Source organism: Poecile atricapillus, chromosome 2 (genome assembly GCF_030490865.1).
Source record: "Poecile atricapillus isolate bPoeAtr1 chromosome 2, bPoeAtr1.hap1, whole genome shotgun sequence".
Taxonomy (NCBI): Eukaryota; Metazoa; Chordata; class Aves; order Passeriformes; family Paridae; genus Poecile; species Poecile atricapillus.
The window spans coordinates 107097365-107110811 of NC_081250.1; the positions used below are offsets into that span (position 1 = coordinate 107097365).

At 40.2% G+C, this 13447-nt stretch overlaps 1 protein-coding gene across 5 annotated transcripts in view; it reads right to left on the reverse strand.

Annotated features, from left to right (window-relative positions):
- TMEM241 (transmembrane protein 241) overlaps window positions 1-13447 on the reverse strand; it is a 57602-nt gene that overhangs the window by 18575 nt on the left and 25580 nt on the right. For 3 of the 5 annotated variants that reach the window (XR_009276961.1, XM_058832952.1, XM_058832951.1), the window contains exons 11-13: window positions 10707-10741; window positions 9404-9473; window positions 6635-6728 (exon numbers count right to left, since the gene is read on the reverse strand). Coding sequence is in view for 3 of the 5 variants with exons in the window: in XM_058832952.1 (XP_058688935.1) it covers window positions 6635-6728; window positions 9404-9473; window positions 10707-10741 (199 nt within the window). In the remaining 2 variants the exon portion in view is untranslated. Of the gene's footprint in view, window positions 1-6634; window positions 6729-8035; window positions 8166-9403; window positions 9474-10706; window positions 10742-13447 lie in introns of all 5 variants that reach the window. The other 2 variants (XR_009276962.1, XM_058832954.1) reach the window with 2 other exon arrangements.

Consider the following 13447-nt stretch of genomic DNA (forward strand, 5'->3'; position numbering starts at 1 on the left):
GCCACCCTCACAATATTAAAATTTTCCATTACCTGGTGATTCAAAATCTCCAACAAGTCTCAGCTGTTCTTGTAAGACAGCTTCCTTAAATTGCAACAGTGCCCCAGGGAGCCTGTGTCACTTAGCTTAGTGGCCATGTAGCACACAATGAAGTTGTTATGGAGACTGATGTCTCCCCAGCAATTATATGGTGTAATTAGTGTTGGCTGCTACAACATAACTATGAAGCTGTCTCCATGGAAACTACCTGAAAACCGGTATTTTTAAGGTTTCAGTGGCTAGTCTTTTTTACAGACCCTAACAATGCAGTGAAGTTCACACTGATTGCCTTCTCTGCTTGAAGCTCAGCTGAGAAACACATTTTCTTTTCCAAGGTATTTGCATAGTCCCCATGGTGACTCACAGGAATCAACTATTTGTAGCAAGAATAAATGTACATATTTCACACAGTGAGGACCAATCGTACAGTGAGGACCAAACAAAACAATGAAGATTTTTACCATTTTTAATTGTCTTTATCCATATATGTATACATATACACATGTATGACAGTGCACAAGATGTGTAGATGGAACAAGTTCAATTCTACTTTTATGAACCCCTTCTTGGAATCCGTGAAAACTTCAGGATCACAGAACCTCCCTCTCTCAGATTAAAGATTCACTTCTAACCATACTGGTGCCACAAAGAGCTCATACCAGTAGAGTCCAGATGGCTCTAGGACACAATTCTCCCTCTCTCCCAGGGTTTTGGCTTGCAGATGCAACTGCAGCTGCCATTTTTCCAGATTGGGTGAGCAGAAATCTTGAGACAGTCTTACACAAAGTGCAGGATCTTTGCCACATGAAAACGCACCGTGTTTATGGAACTTCAATGGGAGTTTATGACATTTCTGCCTAAAGCTTTATGAGGTCCAAGCCAAGAAAGCGATGGGATTTTCAGCCAAGAATTTCACTGTCACTTTTGCCTGAGCCAGCAGTATGCAAAGAAGACACTACTTCAGTCTACAATACAACCAAGTAGACAAGTGCCAGAAAAACAAACACATTCTTCTTCTGGTTATGATATACATATAGAATTTTTAAACCGAGTTTTTAATTCTAGAATCCTGTCCCATTAAGGGAGAGGAGAACAAGGGAGAGACATTTACTTCAGAAGGTACCCATGGTGGGGCTCTTTTATAAATTTCCTGCAAGTAAATAGCCCTCAGCAGAATATTTCCTAGCACTTGCATGCTAAGGAGAGAGGGATTAAGAGGTGTACAAATTGAAGCACATGCTTTGGCAGAGGCTTTAAGATTGCAACAATGTGGAAAATCATGAATTCATTTTTTTCTCTTGGTTGGTTCACCCCTGGAATTACAGCAGACAGAATTCTCATGTGAAATGCTATATGTGAAGAGAGGTACAGTGAGCAAAACCAGGCTAGGAGCCCCAAAAGACCTGCAGTTGTGGCCTCTCCATTTTGTGAGAAGCAGAAAAAAGAGAATTTCTGCTTTAATAAAAACATCAGTACTTTTCCAGCCATTACGATAGGTATCATCCATTATTTTTGCGCTGACATGAAGAGGGATCTAGTCTATCCATTCTCTTCAAGACACCATGGGGAGCAAAGAAGCAAAAACACAGACACAAACTATTACATCCAAGACTACAGGAGTCATTCTGAATAGCAGGAGGAATTCTGATCAGCCATTATATATTTGGGGGGAAGTCTAAACCTGCTGGGGTATAAGTACATTTGGTACACAGAACCCACAGATAACAGATGCTTTCAGACACTCCTGCAAAGCTACTTTCGCAATGTCTGGCAGCCAGCATTAAACACAGGATGACCTGGGGCATACACATCTAAAGTTAACAAACAAGGAACCAAAGCAGCTGTCAGAGGATGCTTTTATGTATTAGGAAGCCTCCAACACTGTTCAGATAAATTATAGGTTACATAATAGTGCCTGGGATGTTTATACAGAAAATAGTTGCATACTCCTGATCTGATTATTCTATATTTCCTTCCAACCCATGCATAGGAAAATCAGTATAAACCTCAACGAAACCTAATTTCAGTTATTCAATTTCCTTTCTTCAGGTGAGGGAGGAAGAAAAATAAAATTCAAAATCCACTGACCTTCCCATCTGTTCTTCCTGTTTATAACAAGCTGCTTCAATAGGTTCCCACTGGAAACAAGCTGAATTCCCTGCTACAAGTTTATTAGGATAACACTAAACACAATATGGGAATATGAATTCATAAGTAACGAGTATCTTGCTGAATTTTTCCATTCTATTAATGATTTAAATTATTTCTTCTGCTTAACTTTTAGAGACTCTAACAGGCTTCATCACCAGATATAGATTGGCAACTTTAATCAAAACAAACTCACTGACAGTACTGTTAGAGCTCATTAGCATTCTCACCAGATGCTTCTGTCAGTATATAGGAACATCTCCAGCTTTTTCTTTCCAGTACATGACCCATGATACTAGCACAGCTTTCAAATTAAAACAAAAAATCTCAGTAAAGCTTCAAATCCTTGCTCTTCAGGGGATTAAATCTGTGCAAGGCCATGACAAAGCATTTCATATTTCTTGGATTTGTTAAAAACATTTTTTTAATAGAGATCACTTCACTGATTTTTTTTCTTTTTTTTTTATTTCTCAGGAATTTATACAGATATGACTAACACATACACTATTTGCTTTCACAGAAAAAGTGTAGAGAGCATTTGTCACTATAGTTATCACACAGGACTTTATACACAGAAGAAACCTGTGCTTCATCTGTCTCTGTACAAACCAATGCTCTGACATGAAAGATGTCAGAAATCATTCCATGGAAGAACTTTAAAACCTCATGCATTGATTAAGTTGCTGCAGCCAAAGTAAAGATCATAAAACAAGTTATGACCCAGCTCCAGTTTTTAAGTGAATGAAAAATTAGAGGGCAGGGAGGCCAAATATGTGGGCTTCACAAAGAATGTGTCCTTGGATGTGCAAAGCAGAGCCAATCAGATCTCATTGTTAATTTATTGGAAATGAAGCTGTGACAACAATCTCAGCCCCAGCTCATCAGTCACATAGGTACAAAGCATCCAAATGGAAAACAGATTTTCTGATTCTCTGTACCTCCCTAGAGGCCTGTGCTGCTGTCTGAGGACTACAGCATTCTCCTTTCGTGGCTCATTTGCAAGATAAACATACTCTGGCCTTAAACGCTGCTCCTTTCCAACTGCTGGTGAAAACTCTAGTCAGTCTGAAAGATTAAGAGGATGATCTAGGGCACTACTCAATCCAAGAAAAATGCTCATGTGGGAACGCAAAGCTGTTGTTGTGACCAGAGGTGGTTTTATTTTTTCCACTGGATCCCATTCTGCAAGCCCAGATACAAATACTTTCTATCTTTATTCTTTATCCACATGAACTTCCTTCCTTTTTTTTTTTTTTTAAGGGAGCCAGACACTTAGACTTAAACAGATTTTTACAGTGCTAGTTAAATGCTGCTTTTCTGCACTCACGATGATTTAAGATGTGACTGACAGCCCTCATACCTGGGCAATGTTGATCTGGATCAGTATGTAGTTTTAACATTTTCAAACACCTGCAGGAAGCTGTATTAATGATGAGACAGATGGAACCCAAATCTTAACTACACAGTATATAAATTTAAAGATCCTTCTACAAGGTTCTTCGGGAGAGTTTTTTGGGAGCTTGTAGATCAGCTCCTACCCTTAAGACAAGCTCCAGTTCAGCTCCTGCTTTCTGCCTCTCTGTCTCTGCTTTGATTCCTGATCTAAAACTGATGTATGGTGCCTTCAAACTTTTCAAGCGTTCACTAACTTCTAACCCCAAATCAGCTGCATTTCCACACTTGGAGCAGCAGTTCCTCCATGCTCCTCATGCATCCTTAGATGGGTATGATAGAACCCTAAAATAAATCACATAACAAGCTTTAAAACACTAGTGGGAGACATTAGAGAAACTGCTAGTGTTGATAAAATTTTAGTGCTACAGGCAGATCTCATGTCTTCATTATTATTGCCCTCTTCAAACTCAAGATAAGATATATAATTTGAGCACTGGGTTAGAAGCTACAACAGGAAAAGGACTAATTGCTCTGTTACAAAAACCTTCCAAGCAAGATAATTAAACCATGTACATTAAAAAGCACGCACTTTTAAGACTAACAAACAGATTAAATTCTCCCAGCAACACAGGGACAAGTTTTTAGTTGCTTTGAAGACACGTAATTTCTGTGACAACAGTGTCTAGAACAAACTTTGTATCACTTACATCTAGAGATGGCCAAACCTCCACAGATCTAGAAACACTTGAACTCTGGGAAAACTTTGATCCAGTCCAGACTTTGTGGCTCTGATCCACTTCAGCTGGGACAGACCCAAATCTGCTTAAAATATATTTCACAACACATCCTTGCCTGCATTTTTTCCCAGTAGGTCATAAATACCACATGTAAAACCATTTACCCTCATTCACAACACCTACTAGCAGAGCCAGCTATTCCAATCTGCAACCCAGAATGTTAAACAAAAAAAACAAACAAACAAAAAAAAAAACCAACAAAAAAAAAACAAAAAAAAAAGAAAAAAAAGAAAAAAAAGAAAAAAAACCCAAGTTTTAGATCAGTTGACTTTGCTACCAAGGATCAAGAAGAAAGCTAAGGTACTAAAATCAGCACAGTCAGAATATTTGGAAGAAATTCAAAGTGAGGAATGCCATGTGACAGGTACAGCGGGGAGCAGCTTGCAAAGCACAAACCAAGTCATATCACTTCACTCTTGCTATCCCCAGAAAAAACAGACTCATTTGAATACAGTTTCTAAAGAGGCATATTATGCAAATCTACAATTTGAGGTGGGGAGGGGGGTTGATAATGTAGCAGCTTCATTCACTGTAGTAGGAAAGGTGAGATCACAAACTACACCGTAAGGTCGTGGTTTTCAGATGACCTAGCTGAAAGTGACAAAACTAACTAAAATCCAAGGGAAATGGAGTCTGACAAGCTCTTTTGACTGCATTCACCACCGATAATTGAAAAACTGAGTTGTTAATAGCTTAAGTCAAGTACAGCCAGACCCCAGATCCACAGATAATAGGATAATTCCAGAAGGAATGGACCTCAGGAGGTCAGACTGGGGTGCTTAGGGCTTTATCCAGTTGGGTCTTGTAAACCTTCAAAGACGGAAACAGCACAGCCTTCCTGGGCAACCTCTGCCCTTGCCTGACTTATCCTTGGGGTGAAAAAATTTTTCCTTGTCTAATTTCCTTCTAACCTAATCTGAACCTCTCTGTTTATTTTACACACCCCTACACAGCACTGTGAATAGCCTGGATTTGTCTTCTGGATGATTTCTCCATAGCTACTGGGTGGCTGCTGTTTCTTAGGTGCTCCCAAATATGTCCCTCTTCCAGGCTGAACAAGCCTGGTCCAGTAGCCATTCCCCAAAATGCAAGTGATCCAGTCCCCTGACTTTCCTGGCAATCCTCTGCCAAACTCATTCCATTTTATCAATATCTTCCCTGTACTGAGGTGCCTAAAACAAGGCTCCCTATTCCAGGTGTCAATTAACAAGTGCCAAGGAGAGGGTCATGATCACTTCCACAAATTTGCTGTCTATCCTCTTATAAGTATAGCCCAGGATACTTTGGGTTTTTTTAGCTGCTAGGGCACATTGCTGCATTATGTCCTGCTTGCTGTCTACCAAAATCCCAGGTCCTTTTCCAGACTTGCTTCCCAACTGTGCAGTCTTCAGGCTCTATTATTGCCACTGACTCTTCCTTCCTATGTGCAGGGCTTCACATGCCCTTGATGAATTTTCTAAGATTTCTGTTGGCCCATTTCTCCAGCCTGTCCAGATCCCTCTGGAAGGCAACCCTATCCTCCAGCATTATTGACAGGTCCTCCCAATTTTGTGTCCCTTGGAAATGTGAGTGCACTCTCTTCTCATTCTTCAATAAAGCTCCTAAATAGGAAAGGACCCAGGACAGATCCCTGTGCCACTCTGCTTGTCACAAGACTCCAATGAGAGAGATTAGGAATCATTAACCTCTACCTTCTGAACCTGATCCTTCAGCTATTTTTTTACCCATATAGTTGTCAGCCCATCCAGACTATAGTACTCTTAATTTCTATATAATAATATTGTGGGACATACCATCAAAAGCCCTGGTAATGTAAAGGCAAATGACACCTTCAACTCTCTCCTGCAACAAAAACAGTGAGTGCTACTGAACTTCAGAGAACTAGTTGTAACTCTTGGCTCAGGAAAGACACACTGCAAACAATGGCTGGTGCACACACTCACAGGTTATTCTCCAAAACACCTTTGGAAAGTATAGGTTTGTAGTACTGGGATGCAGTAGTCCAAATCCTTAGCTGCAATAATCATCCCAGTTCCATTAGACTCAGCCTATACACAGTATTTCATCTCAGATAATGATTCTGGGATATTATACACCTTATACTTGTTGCCTCAGCTCTACGTGCAGGTTGCACAGACAAGACCAAGAAAGCATCAAGGAGGAATAGCAAGAAAAACTAGAAAGACAAAGAAATTCCTCAGTTATCCTGGGAGATGCACAGATTCACTGTGTTCCTGTGGGAGTCTTTCTCTTACCTTTGCAAGGAAACTCCAGGCTGCATATTGCCCTGAGGTTGTGCTGCTTTTTAGCTTCACTGTGTGCAACATCAGAAAGAATCCCAACAGTCCACTGCAAGGGATGGGGAAACTTGTTAATAAAATCTCTTAATTTCAACTAAACAACTTTTTACAGGCATCTTGGTTTTCCTGATGGAGAACTGAAGTGTTAATCCCATTTGGAGAAAGCAAGCTGGTGGACAAGTAGCTTACATTATGTCCAGTACATCTAGTGTTTGCTCAGTCAGTGACTAGAATCTGAATAAAGTAAGCCTGACATTCTTACGGCTGGTCTCTAATGCACTTGCATAATCAGAAAAGTAGAGATTATTGAAAACATGAGGGGAAATATTAACTTCAGGCATTGAAATGGCTCTGAATAACAGCAATGCTAATTTCAGCAGGAACCACACATATTTGGCAACTAACTCACTTCAACCTCCACAGAGCCTTGAACTGAAAAAATAACCACTGGAAAGTTTCTGCCTGAAGCTTTCAAGCTGTTTAAACTTCATGAAGCCTAAATTCCAATTAGGAAGTCAAATACATCTCTACTGTTTAACAAGTAGATGGCTCAGTTGTGCTGGGAACAGGATACTCCAAAGTTCTCTGCTGACAATTGAATTAAGAGAAGTTTGATTCTCAAGTCATAGGACAGCAGTCCCCAGCACTCCTGTGGCCAAGACTATCCTTAAGGAAATTCTGTTCCACATCTCGCCAGACCTTATAAAGTTTATGAGATTTGGCTCTGGATTTTGTTTCACTTGTGACATATGTACAACCCACTGATTGTGAGCCAGTGGAACAGTGAAAACCAGCAAGCAGGGAACAGAAAGGGACTTCAAAATATGTAAGGCACAAATTAGTGTGAAGCATAAGAGATTACAAAGTGCTGTGGGAAGCTGCATGGGAAAGGAGATAGGATCAACACAGCAGACAAATGGTGAAGCAAAAAGTGCCTTGGTGTTCACAGAGGGTATTCTGTTCTGGACAGTGATGCCATGCAGTTTCCCCCCTCTCTACAGCAGCAGGAAGGGTGGAAAATGGGTCAGAAGTTCAGTGCTGGGCTCCAGTATGTCTTCTAAGTGCTGTTCCCTGCGCAATACAGGTGGCTAAGATCCATCTCAGTTGTGTGTCCATACAGGCACCAAAGAGTAGGGTAAGATAGCTTCCCAGGAGTAGAAGGCATTAGGAATTTTTGCACTGAGCCATAGCACAAGATCCTTTGGGATGTGTGTGAAGTCTGAAGCCAAGGAAGTAGATGCTGCTTTGATGACAAAAGATAGGCCTAAATTCAGCAACTTGTTGCAGAGGATGGAGTGCTGAGCAGTAGAGAATGCCACTCTGAGAAATGAGTGAGTTCAATGAACCACTCCATACTTTCAAGAGTCCAGTAGCTTAAGTTTATTCCAGATCTTCTGGCCTGCTGTGAAGGGCTTTCAGTCATGGAGATTTGAAGATATTTGGTGCAACTCCAGAGACAAAAAAGTGAAACAGCAAATAATGATACCTAAAATATTGATGCCACAATTAACACCAATTTATTTCATTAAATAAATTGAGTACATTGCACCTTACTGTTGATGCTTCAGACATTCTGCAGAGGCAGTAGATTTAGCTGCATGAATTGCCCTTACCTTGCATTGCATAGGTTTTCCACCAAATCCCACATATCTACAAAGACACTAGATTATAAAATGTAAGAGAGCAGCTGAGATGTTTGTTTCTCCATCTAACCATTCCTTTCCCCTTCCTGTAGTGTAGAGTGCTATCTACTATACATGTTCTGAAGATGGGCCAATGGATTCAGAAGTGGGAAGCCACCACAGAGGTAAAGTTCTAATGGAGTGAACAAGAAGAGTATCTGGGATAGACAGATACGAATTAGTGCCTGCAGTTAGATGTCACCTTCAAGAAAAATAGATTTTACCTACCTAAAGAATACCTATTTGGGAGCTACTTCTAGTGTGGATAGACGACACTTGGAAAAACATAACAAAAACCTATGTACAGTACATTGGAAATTATTTAACAGTCATTCTCAATATCTCCTTTCAACAGAAAATCCAGATACAAGTCAGCAAATCCCTATCAGAATTTTTTTTTTGCCATTAGTTAGCATGAAAATATATTTTTCCAACTCTTAAAAAATTACTTTAACTTGGTAAAAGACTTGGGGGGAAAGACAGGATTTTTTAAAAAATTAAGATCTATGGGAAATATTATTATGTTGTCCTGTGAGAATTATACCACATGCAGTGAACTTTTGCTACTGAAAATTATGGACCACTTGTTAAAGCTTTTCCTCTTTACCCAAAGCAGCATTCTGCCAAATAACAAGATGTACAGGCAAATAGATCCATGTACACCCATATACTGCTGAAGACTAATAATTAGCAATTGCCGACAGCAAGTTTGGGCTAATCTGACTTCTGAAGCATTTGAGAGATGCTATGTATCAAAGATTTGCTACATTGGGTAAACATTGTTTTACTAGTGACTGGGAACTCCAGCGATCAGAATGTACTTGCTCAAGGAAACGCACAGCACATTTGAATCTCAGGCCATCAAATGCATACCCCACAGACATGCAAAGATTTATTCTTTGCAATTCTCCTAGGGCATGGCAGCAGAAACTAGTATAAGTAAGGCTTTACATGCTGCAAAGTTTTTAACTGAAAGTATAGGCAGGAAGTCAACTGAATCTCTTATTTTGAAAATGTTTACATGACCTGTTATAGAGGTTACCTGGCACAGCAGCTGCTATGAAACCTGTAGAAGTACAGGAATGGAAAATCCAAGGCACTGAAGAGATCACCTGAGGGACAAAGCAATATACTCAGTACACGGTGGGAAAAATTTACCCACTGTTACAAGCAATGCAACAGCAATTACATGTACATTACTAGTTTAACATCCTCTGAGCCTTTACAGCTGGCTGACTTTTCATTTATGATGCTTTCCACATTTCTGGTGCGTTTAATGATTTCTCTCTGACCTTGCTTCTAGCCAGTTCTTGCCTTTGAAAAAGGGAAAAGGGATACCTAAGAGTACTCTTTGCTAGTATTCAGAAGGTCTTGCTTAAGCAGCATTTGCCAGTGGATAGACATATATCATATGCACTTCTTTTATTATACAGCATGTGATAGCTCCTACTGAAACAACAGGAAACACAGACATATGGTGGCTGCTCCCCCCTCTGGCATTTGAACTCTGTAATACAGAGCATGTTGAGAGGTCTAAGTAGAGCTCTTGAGTACTTGCACTTCCAGGAACCTGAGCCTTGGTTGTTCTTGGTGGCAGTTCCAGGAGTTCTTTGGCCTTCAGGCTTTACAGATTTGCAGGAAGCTCCATCTCTCACTTTTTGATATGCAGGACTGTTTGGCTTAACATGTATGTTTATCCTGGTGGGGGTTTGCTATATATACAATCTGCACCAGGAAACACCAGGAAAAAGGGTGAAATTATGTTTCTTTAAATACTTCCTTCTTTGTTTTTCTGGCTGAACAAATGTCTAATGAAAGCAACAGATGATCATCTTTACCCTCCTAATTAGGAACACACCAGAAAGCAAGAATATTAGCCACCATAAAATATTAAATTTATCCATTTTTACCACCTGATGTGCTGCTACTTCAAATCCTGCCATGGATCCAAGCAGTGGGATCCATGTTTTGAAAGCAACAAAACAAAAACTCTGCATAGCAATGGGGACAATGCAGAGAAGGAAGCCCAGTTCTATATGGACTCCTGAGACTTTGCTCTGAAGAGGACGTGTTGACTTAGAGAATCATTCTTCTTTACCATGCACTACCTCAAAAGCTGTTCTTTGTTGTCTGTCCCATACTGCTTGTTTGCAAAGGACAGCTAAGAATGGTATTGGGAAATATCATGCAATTTACACCAAGTTATATACTCTTCCCTTCCTACATGGTAACATATTTCTGGTCATATTCAGGGCTAAAATCCTGAGGGTCTGGTCTCTAAAAACATTCATAGAAAGCAAAAGCAACATGGAAACCTAAAAATGGAGGAACTCAGTTCACTTTACCTGCTGGATGGGATGCAGAGGCCAACAGCACTACACTAAAAAAAAAAAAAATTAATTTGATACTACAAAATCTATGACATGAGCTGAGACTATAAATTGACAGTTTTGTGTTTGTTTTTTCATGCTGAAATTTATTCCAGTTATGTAGAATAACTGAGATATAAATATCAATTAAAATAAAACAAAAGTTGATTGGAAAGGAGTGTATGAGGGTCACCTAATAAAATTTCTGACCTGAAGCAGGACTATCACAAATATTTGATCATGCCCTCGGTGGTTCTGTCTCAAAAAGGCATGTGTCAAAAATCTACCACCATAGAGATTACACACCTCTCTGGGTAACTTGTCCTAAGGCCACTCTACCCTCCTAGCAAAGAAGTTTATCCTGCTGACCCATTTTTAAACCACCAAAGTTGCAATGTATGGTTGTTGTTCCATATTATGCTAAATATTGCATTTAGACAAGTTAAAAAACACATGAAAATAAAAACAAGTACCAGTCTGAATGATTCACACGTTTCAGATACAAGTGAACAAGAAAACCAGCTGTGACCAGTTCTTTATCAGAAATGTTATCACTTAAGTTTTCTAAGGTCTTACAAAGATTCACTCTTTTAAATTTGTAGTATAGATTGCACAGAGACTTTTTTAGCGTTACTGATTCTTCTTGTAGATTTCTCTTCTTTTTTTTTTTTTTTTGCAAATTTTTTATTCCAAATTGCTTCTAAGGTTAGAAGGCTACAGAAACATTCTGGGGCACTGAGATTGGATTATCATGCATGTCTGTAGAGCTACAGCTTCTTCCAGTTACCAACAACATGCATCCATGACAAACACTAAGGACAAGTGGAAGAAGAAGACAGTAGTATCTCAAGAGTTTGCCTCTTGATAAGAAGCAAGCACTGCCCTTCCAGAGGTAAAAAGACACTCATTAATGTAATGAATGCTCCAGCATTTCAGGCCAACTTCCTTTTCCAGTGTTAACATAGTTACCATTTCCAAACCTGCTCACTCACAGCTGGTCCCAGCTCTCTATATGACCATGCTTCCATGCTTGGTGACCTGCCCTAGGCAAGTTTTGGTGAAATCCAACATCATTCACAGGGTCACCTGAAGCAAAAGGAACTTCAAAAAGCATGGAATTCTCATGGCCAAGGAAACCCTGGGGGGAAGTTTGCCACTGAAATCAGCTGCGGAAAAAAATAGACTGAAGGAGGAAAGTGTTTGATGGACAGGCAGGCAGCTGTTTCAGGATTTACATTTTATAAGTATTTGAAAGGCATCACATGATACAGTCCGTTCACATTCTCAATATTTGTACATGTTTTTAAAAGGCGCTTCTGCCACAAAGGTATTAAACAAGGCAAAGCAGATAATTTACAATAGGTAATTTGCCCTACCCCTCCTCCCCACACATGGGTGACCCCCTCTAAATGGATGCCAAGAGTAGTTCACAATAAACAGGCCCAAATCCTCAGTTTCCTGGTAAATGGAGAAAAGGAAGCAAAGGCCTACTGCTTTTGACTGAATAAGAGAAAACAGGAGACTGATAGGGCAAGTGAAACTGTATCAACAGTGATGAGAAGTAGGGCTAAACCATGTTTCTCCACTTGCATTTTTGAATATTTTGAACAAAAACCCACTGAGATTGGGAAATAGTCAGAGAGCAGCTTCCTTCTGCAGCCAAGAGGAATTGATAACCCTAGTGGACACCCCAGGTTTTGGTCCAAACAAAACAACAGGAGAAAACAAAACCTTAATTATGAAGTGCAGGGCAAGTTAAGGCAAATGGATTAGATGGCATTACAGCTGCTCTGTAGCTCTGCTCTGAATGAAGCATCAGTAAAAAAGACACGATGATGCTGTAAAACCAGATTAGGGATTCAGAGCTTTCTAGCAGGACAGCCTGGATATGAGGCTGCAGCAAAAAACAAATTCCATGTGCTGGATTTCCCTGCTCCTCTCTTTTTTCCCCTGTATTCAATACTGAGGGCTGGGTCACTCGTGGTTTCCTTTCTGGCTAGAAAGAGGTTTTGTCAGCAAGAACAGCAATTTATGCCTGCAAAGCTGCCCTCTCCTATTGCAGAAAATCTACTGCAGCATTTTTAATTCACAAAAGTGACAGATTAACAGCTCTTCCAGAAGCCAGATGTAGTTTTGCTGTATACAGTAGAGCCTTTACGTCCTACCTTTGTCAGTGCTGTTTATCCACCATTTGAAATTCTCCTGTATCTGTTTTCTCCTCACCAAATGCTGCTATGCCATCTGGGCATGCCTTTGTGAGCAAATTTCAGACAGGGACAGATATTGTAATGTACTGGAACTTTCTTGCAGGTTCCTCACGAGAAGTAAAATATCTCTACCTGCCGCAGCATAGGAGAAAGTCCAAGAGGAGCTACAACCTGCTTGTAAGACAGGTTTATGTCTCCCTCAACATGCCAGGCAGGGATTACCACCCCTCCCCTCATGCTACTCTTCACCAGCTCGGGGGGAGAAATATGGCTCCTCCTTTGATAAAAAGTGAGGGAACAGAAAGCATAAGAGCAAATGTAAGATTATGAGAAAAAACCACTAGGAAGTAGAACACTAATGCAGAAGTTAGAGTACAGAGAAATACAATACTGCAGTTTAAAAAAGGGTGTGGGATCAAGAGGATTGGAGGATTAGTGGCAGGATCTTGAAAGTACACTGAACCTCTTCTCTTCCTCCCTGCCCCAGATGCACAAGGGAAAAGGATGAAC